Source organism: Rhamphochromis longiceps, linkage group LG13 (genome assembly GCF_057381845.1).
Source record: "Rhamphochromis longiceps isolate RC_006_pf linkage group LG13, R_longiceps_female_GT1.1, whole genome shotgun sequence".
NCBI classification, from domain to species: Eukaryota; Metazoa; Chordata; class Actinopteri; order Cichliformes; family Cichlidae; genus Rhamphochromis; species Rhamphochromis longiceps.
In genome coordinates, this window is record NC_140569.1 from 12,668,610 (window position 1) to 12,680,619 (window position 12,010).

The 12,010-nt window shown below is 38.3% G+C and overlaps 1 protein-coding gene across 5 annotated transcripts in view; it reads left to right on the forward strand.

The window, feature by feature from the left end:
• The window catches only part of grid1a (glutamate receptor, ionotropic, delta 1a), a 299,124-nt gene that overhangs the window by 280,426 nt on the left and 6,688 nt on the right, over window positions 1-12,010 (forward strand). For all 5 annotated transcript variants that reach the window (XM_085427703.1, XM_085427702.1, XM_085427706.1 and 2 more), the window contains exons 12-14: window positions 1,164-1,302; window positions 7,821-8,016; window positions 11,127-11,293. In XM_085427703.1, coding sequence (XP_085283829.1) covers window positions 1,164-1,302; window positions 7,821-8,016; window positions 11,127-11,293 — 502 coding nt within the window. The remainder of the gene's footprint in view (window positions 1-1,163; window positions 1,303-7,820; window positions 8,017-11,126; window positions 11,294-12,010) is intronic.

Sequence of the window (12,010 nt, forward strand, 5' to 3'; positions counted from 1 at the left end):
AGAGACTGTACCACAGTGGACCATTGCAGTGGGGTAAAATCCAGTAAAGTTTCCAGAGCCACATTTCACATTCAGTGACCTCAACAAATCAAAGCTGTATGTAATAAAAATGACTGATGCCGCAGTGCTATGCATCTGACAAGGCCCCAGATTTTTTGGGCTTTTTTTCTTCCTTTTCCGAGATGTCATAAGGGTGCAGTTGTGTTGATGGTGACACTTTTAGACAAATATGTTTTCATTACATTTCATATTCCTGAATCATTCAGATGGCATTTCTGTGGCTTTACACTTCAAAATTAGAATTTGTGCTGACATTTTTCTCATGCACCTCAAAAGCTGTTTCAGGACTGTTTTGCAGAGAATGTGTTGGTATGACAGAAGAAATACTGATGATACCAAAGCTAATGTGATGAACCAGTCTCTTAACCTCAAGGAAAACAAGGAAAAGCCAGGATTAAAGATGTGGGTGAAAAAAGAAGGATGAATTTTAATGAGTAGCGTGTTCTTTGGGAAAATTAAAAAAAAAAACAGTAGCATTTCAGGGTAGATGGTTTTGAATACACAAAGCTCTCGGGAAAGTAAATTATTAAATCTTACAGTAATTATACAGAATCACCATGCAGACAGCTTCTCTGGTGTTTTATGCAAATATTAGCACAATTTTTGAGTACAATTGCTTTAGAAAATAAAAGAAATATCTTAAAATCATATTGGTAAAAAAAAAAAATAGAGTCATTACATAAGGTATTATCATATGGCTCTCTTATAACATAATCACAGTGATTGCTTTGTAAAGCAGAATCTATATATTTCAGCAGTATTATAATGTACTATAATGGGTTGCATTTTTTGATTTTTATCAGCAACATGTTTGAAAAACCTGAAACATTTTATGGGTTTGGTTTGGTTTTTTCACTACGTCTTGTTTTATTTGTGATACAGAAAAACAACCACAAATATTCTTTGAAATGAAACTCAATGTCACAAGCAATTTGAGTACAGTACATCACTTTGAAAATTAAATTGGCCAATTTTTGTAATTGAGGAAAGAATGACCTGATAAATCAATCATGGCAGTAGTGATTATTTGAAACCAAACCTGGTGCAAGGCAAAGACTTATTTTGTAGTTTTTAACTCTGTGCTTCTGTCTGTACCACAACAGGAAGTGACTCCATCCTGGGATCAGTGGCTCTCCGTATTGTCATGGGCAGCTGGTGGCTTTTCACCCTTATCGTGTGTTCGTCCTACACAGCAAACCTGGCAGCCTACCTCACTGTTTCACGAATGGACAACGCAGTTCGGTAAAAAAATAAACTTAAAAAAAAAAGAGAGATAGATAGTAAAGAAATGATGCTAATCAAAACTAGAGAGCACATAGTTGTATTCGGTATCTGTCTCTTCTTGGTAAAAAGCCCAGCACATGCATTAGCCACAATGCAGTCTGTGAAAATTGGGTGTATTATGCTAGTAGCAGCTAAAGTGGCCTTGAGCTGCTAGCCTCAATTAGGGAACAAGGAGCAGGGACCAGAGTTCTGATAAGCTCAGGCTTTCTTACTTCACACCAGTGGTCTTCAGCCCCAATTGAGCTGACTCAAGGGACATTACTAGAAGCATAACAGAGCCATGAATGGCTTCAAGCTATCTTTTTCTTATCCACATGCTTATGCTAATAAGCATCTGCGTGCTTCAATCTTAAATGCATGTCTTTGCCTATGTGTTATTTATTTGATTTATCTAAAGAGAAGCTTAATTCAAATCACATGTGGATTTTTTTTTTTATATATAAATATAATATGGGGTGATTTCTTGAGGCATTAAACATTCTACAGTATTTTAATTACAGGGACATGTGCAGCTGAGTTTTAAGAATAATCTGTGTGCATGTCAGTCTACACAGTGCTTCGGTGATTTCTGACCCACTGCCTAACAAATACCCTGTCTTCAGCCAAAATTTTATTTGTCAGTGAATCCAATTTGGTCTGCTGTCTCTCCCCAAAGAATGAGCAGAGAGGCATTTGATTGCATTGGGTCCATCTTCTGTTGAACAAATAGCCACATGTGGACATATGAGTAGACGAGTCGAATGCTAAGCAGTACACAGCTCACCTGTGAAGAGATTTTGTTTGCGCGCGTGTGTGTGTGTGTGTGTGTGTGTGTGTGTGTGTGTGTGTGTGTGCTTCAGTTTAGAGGGACATTAATCTTTGTTGCAGTTTAACAGAACCACACTGCAAATGATGGCACTTAAGAATTAAATTGAAGAAGAAAGTACACTGTGACCAGTTTTAAATTGGAAAAAAAAACCTCATGACATCTGCTGTTTTCAATAGTAACACTAGGCTGTGTTGGATTCACCTTTGTGCTAATCTAAATTGACTATACTATCATCCATCCATCCATCCATCCATTCGCTTCCGCTTATCCTTTTCAGTGTCGCGGGGGGCGCTGGAGCCTATCCCAGCTGTCATAGGGCGAGAGGCAGGGTACACCCTGGACAGGTCGCCAGTCTGTCGCAGGGCTAACACATAGGGACAGACAACCATTCGCACTCACATTCACTCGCACATTCACACCTAGTGGCAATTTGGATTATCCAATTAACCTATCCCCACAAGTTGCATGTCTTTGGACGGTGGGAGGAAGCCGGAGTACCCGGAGAGAACCCACGCAAACACGGGGAGAACATGCAAACTCCACACAGAAAGTCCCCGGCCTGATGGTGGAATTGAACTCAGGACCTTCTTGCTGTGCGGCAACAGTGCTAACCACCGTGCCACCGTGCTGCCTACTATACTACTACTACTATACTATCAGTCAAGATAATAATAATAATAAGGGATTGCATTTATATAGCGCTTTTCGGGGCCCTCAAAGCGCTTTACGATTCCACTATTCATTCACTCTCACATTCACACACTGGTGGAGGCGAGCTACAGTTGTAGCCACAGCTGCCCTGGGGCAGACTGACAGAAGCCCCCTCTGGCCGTCACCAGTAGGCGGCAGGTGAAGTGTCTTGCCCAAGCACACAACGACCGAGACTGTCCGAGCCGGGGCTCGAACCGGCAACCTTCCGGTTACAAGACGAACTGCCAACTCTTTGAGCCACGATCGACCCGCCCAAGCCAAAGTACTGTATGGACTGGATGCATGCTGCATATGTGTAAAAACTAAAAAGATTTTGATGATTACAGCCTGAGATATAGTTTTTTATCAAGCACTGGAAATGGTAATCTTGTATGGAGAAAATATAATTTCTGAAAACTACAGTTTCGCACAGTTTGGCAACACAAAGTAGCAAAACTATCAGTTTATTACACTAAATTAGCCACTTTTTAAAAATTAAATTCAAAACAATTTACTGCACTTCTCCCTTTTTCGACCTGTAAGTGTTTTAAATATGTATTTGACAATATGAATAAGTGGCTGTTTGTGACCCAGTTCCATTAACAAATTTGATCTTTTTTGGCCTGATAAACATTTGCAATAGCTGCTTACTGAGATGCAGAGGAAGAACTCAGTCTGTGTGTCATTTTCACAGATGGTATAGAAAATGTACAATGGCTCTTTAGGACAATCTCTTTTTCTCATTGATCTGGAAAAAATACAGTAGAGTGGCTTGGGAAAGAAAAGCGGTGTGTATTGTGTGGTGCAATTTTTTTTCTAGTATCAAGGAGACATCACTCCTGTGCAGGGAAAAGGTTTGGAATTCAGTTCTTTCAGACGCACGTTGTAAACTCAGTTTTGTGAAAAGCTGTGGAAGAGTGTTGGAAAGAGGAACGTTAATACCTTCATTTAAAGTCCTATTATTTTGGTCAGTGTAGGAACAGCTGGGTCATTACTGTCCATACAGGAATAATCCGAGAGGACTGTGAATTAGAGCAATGCTAAGCACATGCACCGTACCCTGAAAATCCCAACATTCCTCTTTTTTGGCAACATTGTGTAATGTGTACTAATACTCCGACGTACCTGACAGAACAGGGCTGCATATCTCCAAATGTACACAACTGAAATGTGTCCCTGCTTTGTGTTTGTCACAATGGCATTGGTAGCTTGTCCTCCAACATAAAACCAATATCCTAGCCTTGGAGTCAATGTGACTTGAATTTTATAAATCAGATGGAGTGAGGTTCAGTCCACCTTCCTTCATCTGAAAAACATTAAAGCTCAAGCTGTTGCTTTGATTCTTGGAAAAATCTGTTTTCTTTCACAAACAGGTTATGGATCTTGCCATACAGCCCAAAAAACTAGCAGCTCGGGCATTTGCTGTCAGTGAGGTTGCATTACCCTGGATTTAGGTAATGCTGTGAATGTCCACATGGAAATGATCAGAGGAAATGACATTTAGAAAATTTCCAATAAGAGCAACGCTAAGCACACATGCATGTTTGCATTTGTCTCTCTCTGAGTGTGGGTGTGTGCATGATACATGAGTGTGGTGTAACAGGAGCAATAACTTAATCTTAAGTGAACATTTGCATTTTTAAACACTACACAACTCGTTCCTCTTTGTTTACAGTGTGTCAAAATAAGCCTTTACTACGCCTGGGGACAAAGAGGTGATTTTTTTCACCCCCTGCTGTGATTTAAACCCTAATCTTATGTTCTTATCTTGAATTAGTTTGAGAGAGCAAAAGAAAAAGTGAGAGATTAGTTTAATAACTTGTGTCCCTTCAGATACCTTGTAGATTAATACTAATTAGATCAAGTTTTTTGGCTAAATTCTCTTGATTTTTATATTGTTTCAGTTTTCACTGCTTTGGCCAGTTACAGATATGTAAAACTAACAAATTTATGCATGCATGTGTGGGGGAAAAGGAATGAAAGGAAAAGGTCTGTGTAATGTACTTCAGCCATTATATTTATTGAACAGAGGGTTCACCTTTCTGCAGTTATTACAAAAATCTAAGTGATGCAGTGCTTTGAAGAAAAGGTGAACCAGAAAAAGTACTTAAAATGGGCCACGATTCTTAGTACATGTATATCATATACATATTATTAATTATTTCACCTTCTTCCATTGGTTTTTCTGTGGTATCTTAAATCTGCACCTTCATAACACACTATAGGTCACAGTGTTTATGTAGTTATGAAACTAAGATGTTAGACAAAAATCGGAATATTTAACCCAGTGAATTAAAGCTCGTAGTTTAATGTGACAGCAGAAGTTAGAGACCATGAAATATCTAATAGGTCGTTTGTTTTGCTCTCACTTGCTGTTTTCCCCTTTCCACAACCACTTCCACACCATATACGTCTCCAATTAAATGGTTGAATTAGTCCTGCAGTATCAGCTCCAGATAAGCTATTGAATTCTCCGACTTCTCGGAGAATTGGAAAAAAGACGGTTAAAGCTTCAAGGGAAAAAAACATGAACAGATTTCCTTAACTTTTGTTTTTTGTAGTTATTATGAGACTTTAACAAGATATTATAACAATCTAATTTATATTAATGTTTTGTAATAATTAATAACAATGTTTTATTGCCACAACAAGTCGTGAATAATGTGCTGTCTGACTCGTGGTGCTGTAGAGCACCCCGCTGTTGGACAAATTATGCAGTGTCAACATGACATGGTTAAAGGGTGTTTGTTCCATCTCTTCTTTAGTTTCTTATAGTCATATCAAATAGCCATCAGCCCCGTCAGGTATTAATAATTGAGTTGACATATCAGCTGAATACCAATAAAGAAAATTGGCGATATGAAAACATTTTTTACATTGCATTGGCAATTGGCAAATATTTAGCTTTTTAAGTTTCAGAATTAGTCCATCTTAAAATGAAAGCTGCAAGTGGCTTTTTTCTTATTTCCTACAATCTTGAGGCAGAAACTTCTAGATCCAATAAAAAGTAGAATGCAATTTGGAGCAGGTTCTACTGGGGATTAATGACCAGCCATTGGGATGAACCCCATAATCATTCATGAATGCAGTACCCCCAAACTGATCATCATTACTGTGAATCACACTGGACTCATTGTGCTGGCAATGCTGGAGAAAGTTGTGGTATCGCACTACAGGTGTAGCTAATTTAGTTGATAAAGGGCATGATGATTAGTGATTTGCTCCAATGTGCATTAAAAAGGAAGGCAGCAGTTTTAGGTCTACTGATTTGTTGGAGTGCATTAGGGGCAAGTTAAATCTTGAATTTTAAATAGAGGGAAAAGAGAGTCCTTCTGTAAAGGACAGAAGCCAAGAGACTTATGTGGCATAATGAATGAAAGGGGAAAAGAGTGCTGATATCAGCTTGAATTAGTGTTTGCCACATTTTTTTTGATTTTGCTCTACCGGGTTGCAAACACAGGAATGCTTATATCCTATTTATATAGCAATATAATAGTTAATATCTAGATTAGCAATAAAGGGACATCTAATAAATTGGAATTGTCTGTGTCACTGTTATTGTGGATAATTATAACAATACAACATTAACAAAATAATGGAATCTTGTATCTGGTTTATCATCTGATAGTAATGAAATATGAATTTGTTGTGACACATGGACAAGTGTAATTTAATAGTTTTAATGTTAAGCATTTGTTCATGCATGTTTCTTGAATTAATACCAGAAGTATTTCCTACATCGGGGATTTCTTGCATCATGCATGTGTGGAGAAATAGTGGAGCATGATTTTACAAGCTAACATACAGTTAGTTGTAGCAACTTTGCTGGCTGCAAACCTTAAGCCCATCTATGTTATTTATCATCATAACACACTTTATGTGAGTAGTTTATGACAGAAAAGGTATCCTTTGAAAACTAAACATTTTACCACAAGCATAGCCATCATAAAATAAAGTACAGCCCCTTTTAAGGTTTCATCTTTTTCTGTATCGGGACATGCAACAAATAATCTGGTCCTAGGCATGTCTTCAAATTAGTTACATGTAACTTCAGATGAAATACAAAACATGACAAATAAACGATGTCATTATTTATCTAAAAAATTAAGCCACGATTCAGAAGCAGTGTGTGAAAAACTTAAGCGCACCTTAAGAGGGCAATTAGCAGCCAATTGCTGCTAATGAAATACACTTGATTAGTTGAGCCTCACAAGTGTGGCCACCTCTATGGAGCAGAAAAAAAAAGTTTTATAGAAGTTTTGGCAGTTTGCTGCTTGGGAGCTTTCAGCTATTGTGATGCTGTTTCCATCAAAACCAATCATTTGTGAAAGTTTATTCACAAGAGGAAAACATTCAAGACAGTTGCCACTCTTTCCAGGACTGGATATCACAAGTGTAGCGCAAATCTACAACAAAATTGATTAAAAAAAAAAAAAAAACAGAACGACAATGCATAATGCTTCCTCCAAAACCATTACTTAAAGTTAAGGCTAGTAAAAGTCGTGTTGCAAGCTACTGAATCATGTGATGTAGTGATGCATTTTGGCCTAATTTTTGTTAAATAAATAAATTGCGTTGATCAAAACAGCCCTGATCCATCGAGACACGGAGTCCACTAGACTCCTGAAGGTGTGCTGTAGTATCTGCAGCCAAGATGTTAGCAGCACATTCTTTCTATCAGTTGAGACTTGAGATCCATGAATCTGACTTCTTTGTCCAGTACATTCCACAGATGCTCGACTGGATTGAGAGCTGAGTAATCCAAGTCAGTATCTCAAACACTTTGCTGGGGTTTTACAGATATCCCCTATAGATATCCAATATTTTTGCTTTTTATCTGTTGGTAAATAAAACCTCATGTTAACGTTAAGTAACATTAATGCTAATGTTATAATGTTTCAATTATCATGACAGTTACTGTATGTTTTCTTCTTTTATCTTTAAACAAAGCAAGTAATTCACTCATGTGACCATGCAGATCATTCCAGGACCTGTCCAAGCAGGTGGACCTAGTTTATGGGACGGTGAGAGACTCGGCTGTGTACGAGTATTTTAGGGCAAAAGGCACCAACCCTCTGGAGCAGGACAGCACATATGCTGAGCTGTGGAAAGTCATCAACAAAAACAATGGCTTTGAGAACTCTGTATCCAGCCCTTCAGAGGGTATCAAGAAGGTGAGTATTTATTTTTATCTTCATGAACAAAATGTTCAATTTCAAGGGGGAAAGAGCATTTTGTCTCTAAGAAAAAAAAGATGTTCTGTAAAAGTTTGCTTTACACAGGACGATGTTTTAACAATGCCTTAGCAATCTAACAGTTCATTTCAGGTCACCCTCAAAAAGGAAATGTATGCACAGCAAAATATTGACAAGAAGCAGGCATTGAAGGGGGATTTGTCTAGCCGCAAAAGAATAAATGAATTAATTAAAAACATCTGTAATGTCTTCAGCTCAATAAGGGATTGTCTTGCAATTCACTGCATTTTTTATCTCACACCACCGTGTAGGAACAAGCTGAGAATTAGTTAAAACAAATGCATGTCTGACTAACAGAAGCATGGAGGTAAAAAGTGATTCTTTTAATCTAACAAATTGCAAAGTTTTTCTAATTGTTCCCACAAACTGCCTGTGTGGCTAAATGAATAGTTTGTGCATTTTGTCATCTCGTTCTTTAACCCAGACACTAGACAATAATAATTAGATAATTTACAGTGGGGTCTGACATGTGCACTTGACACAAAACAGCTTTATTATTTGAGCTGATAATTGGATCGAGTGTAATCAGGCCAGGCAATGCAAGGATGCGTACATCACAGGAAAACTAGTCTCCGTTTAATTTGATGAGAGAAAGCAATTTTAGTCTGTTACTGATTTACTGCATTGCTCTTCATTCTTAAACAAAATACTGCAGTTTTTATATATGTGTACATATATAAATATTAGGGGTGCAACGATATTCGTATCGATATTGAACCGTTCGATACAGTGCTTTCGGTTCGGTACGCATATGTATCGAACAATACAACATTTGTAATTTATTTTATCAATTTTCCTTCTGACGATGCTGTCTGTGTTGAGCGCTCAGTGAATCTGTGTTCGACTACTCCGCCTAGGCTGCACTGTCGAGCGCAGATCCACTGAGCGCTCAACACAGACAGCATAGTCAGAAGGAAGAGCGCAGGGCAAGCTAGCGAGACAGAAGTTAAGCTCTCCTTGCAACAGGCAAATTGAACCTCATTCAGATCTGGCGTTTGGAATTATTTTGGTTTTCATGTGACGTATGACCCTGAAGGTAAGCGAGTCATGGACTAAAGTAAAACAGTATGTTGAATGTGCCATGCAATGCTCAATTACATTGGTGTGAACTAGTGTGTTAGCGCAGTTAGCTCGTTAACGTGTTGGCCGTCTAGCCCCATGCACGGAGTGATCGGAGGTAGCTCGTTAGCGGAGATTTGCCATGTTGTGGCGTTAAGGTCATTTCAACGAGATTAACCTGAAAGCACTAGCGGGAACACAACGAATATGACTGCACATTTACGCCGACATCATCGTAGTGCAAAGACAAGTGGAAGCAGACAAAAAAAAGCAAGCATGCTACTAACTTTAGCCGAGTCATTTAGACAGCTGTTAGCACATGATTCTCCTTATGCTGCTGAGAATATAGCCCAGAAGAAGCGGATAGTATAGCTTTTATTTTGGAAAGAGACATTTCTCTGTAATAAACTCTCTTTTCCAAAGATGAGTGATTCCTCAATCAGATACAGGGCTTGCAATATCGCTAGCCCGACGTCCCGGAGCTAGCGATTTTTTCAGTCGGGCTACCAAAATCTATCTCTTCCCTGCCCGTCGGGCTATTGTAGGAAGGAAAATATATGTCAATGCTTTTGCATTCTTTCAGAAATGTAGCTGGGTAATTATGTCATTGGCATCGGTGAGCCACTGTCAATATATGACATATTGAAATCGCGTTTGAATTTGCGCTTGTTTTTTTGCTTTCACTTTGCAATCGTGCGAACTGTGTATAGAGACCGACAGCACTGATCTGTGAGTGATGATAATTTGTGCACCAATTCCTCTGACATCGTCTTATTAATCGTTAGCTCACTATGCAAACATGACAAGTGAAATCTCCCGCAGCTTAAACATGTGAGAGGTTGATCGCGCAGAGAATCGCTGAGCTTATGTGAGTGAGTGTGTAAAAGCATTTCAGTTCTGCTGAGCCAAATAAGACAGGTCAGGGTGAAGAAGTGACAGCCAAAGAAAAGCTTACCACAAAACGGAGAAGTTATGACAAATCAGACTATAAGGCAAAAAGAAAGTGCAGCTTTATGGTTTCATGGACAAAAGAATTTCTGTGGCTGCAATATGATGAGCTAAATAACCAGGGCTGCACATAAGTGGTCCGCAGGTGCGCATTCGCTGTCAAAATAAAAAACACGCACAAGGGTTAGGGTTAAATTTAAAAACTGTACTTTTGAGTTAAAATATATATTTATAATTTTAATAAATGACAAATTAAAAATGCATGAACATTTTTTTGTATCGAAAAAATATCGAACCGTGACACCAAAGTATCGAACCGAACCGAACCGTGAATTTTGTGTATCGTTGCACCCCTAATAAATATATAACCATAGTTTGATTGGAATGTGTGTATGCATAACCCAGTGGCTCTTTGTGTTGTTCATCTTAATTTATTACAGGGACAGTCTTTCTCTGGAAGATGTAGGATGTAGGACACCACAGGAGGCAAAAGTCAGGACTGTGTACAAAACAATGAATACATAAATAAAAATCCATACAGATTCAGCTGTGGCTCTTCTACATTTTCTACACAGTGATTTTCAAACTCCAGCTTATGATTGGGTGTCTCAAAATGTGTTATTAGGTGAAGATTGCAAATCCAGAAAAAAAGAATAAGGAATATTTGTTTTTTTCATAATGTTTTCAGTGTTTAGTGTGAGTGGGCAAATGTGCGGTAATTTCTATGCAAATATTTAGCTCCAGTGTGCAGACTGCTCATTGCTTTGTCTGAGTAAAATATCCTCCCGTGCGCTTCTCTAGTAAAATAGTCTACTCTTAACCTTAAAAGAAGCGTAATGCAAATTGCATTTACACTGTATCTAATCAGTTTTTGTTTGTTTATACAAAGCATTCTCGATCGCTGATGATTAAAGAAAATGTTTTTAAAAGTCATTTAAGATTTCTCCACTAAGCAGTTAAGCATGTCTTTATGTAATTACCATGTGCGTCTCTTTTTGTGTTTGTGATGGAAACTTTTGCAGGCAAAGCGAGAGTCATATGCCTTTCTGTGGGACATGGCAGTGGTAGAGTATGCTGCCCTGACAGACGATGACTGCACGTTAACTATAGCAGGAAACAGCATGAGCACCAGAGGCTATGGCATGGCCCTGCAGCACGGCAGTCCTTACAGAGACATTTTCTCACAGAAGTATGTATACGATGCATTTTTACAGCAGAGAAGCCAATGATGCAATAATGCTGTAACATCTAACGTGTTCAGTACCTTAAAACTTCATTTTTATTGGTCTGGGCATCAGTTCTTTTGGTTATGGTAGAGGTTTATTTATAATATACTCATCTTCATTTAAGGGATTATTCTAAATAGATGATCAAACTAATTGTGCATATTTCTTACGTGGACAACTATGGCAAGTGTAGCAGAGCAAGGTTGAATTGCAAAGTTGGTCTCTATACTGTTGGCCTCTATCTGAAGCATATTTTTACTATTTGTCTGTTGCATTTGGCTCAAGGACAGACAAGTAATTTCACGTCTTAAAATTTGAAAGCAGGGCAGGAAACTTTCTCCCCAGGAATAAAAACGCTCCCGACTTCCATGGCACTCTCTGTTTGTCAATGAAAATTAATATTTAATTAGATGTGAAAACATGAACTCTCGACAAGCACCAACTCAAAAAGAAAGACTGATTAATCTGCCACAAACACTGCTTCAGTGAAAGATGGGAATATTTGAACATAGGGTGAGGCTGAGACACTTCATGAGTATAAAAGTATATAAATAACTCTGGCAGTATATCTGCTTATGCCTTTTTGCAATGAATGAATGTGTAGGCTTCTGCAAAATGCATAAATGTCAGTCACTGTTGAACAGTTTGAGCAATGACTGTGCAAAAAGTTAACTGTTCCA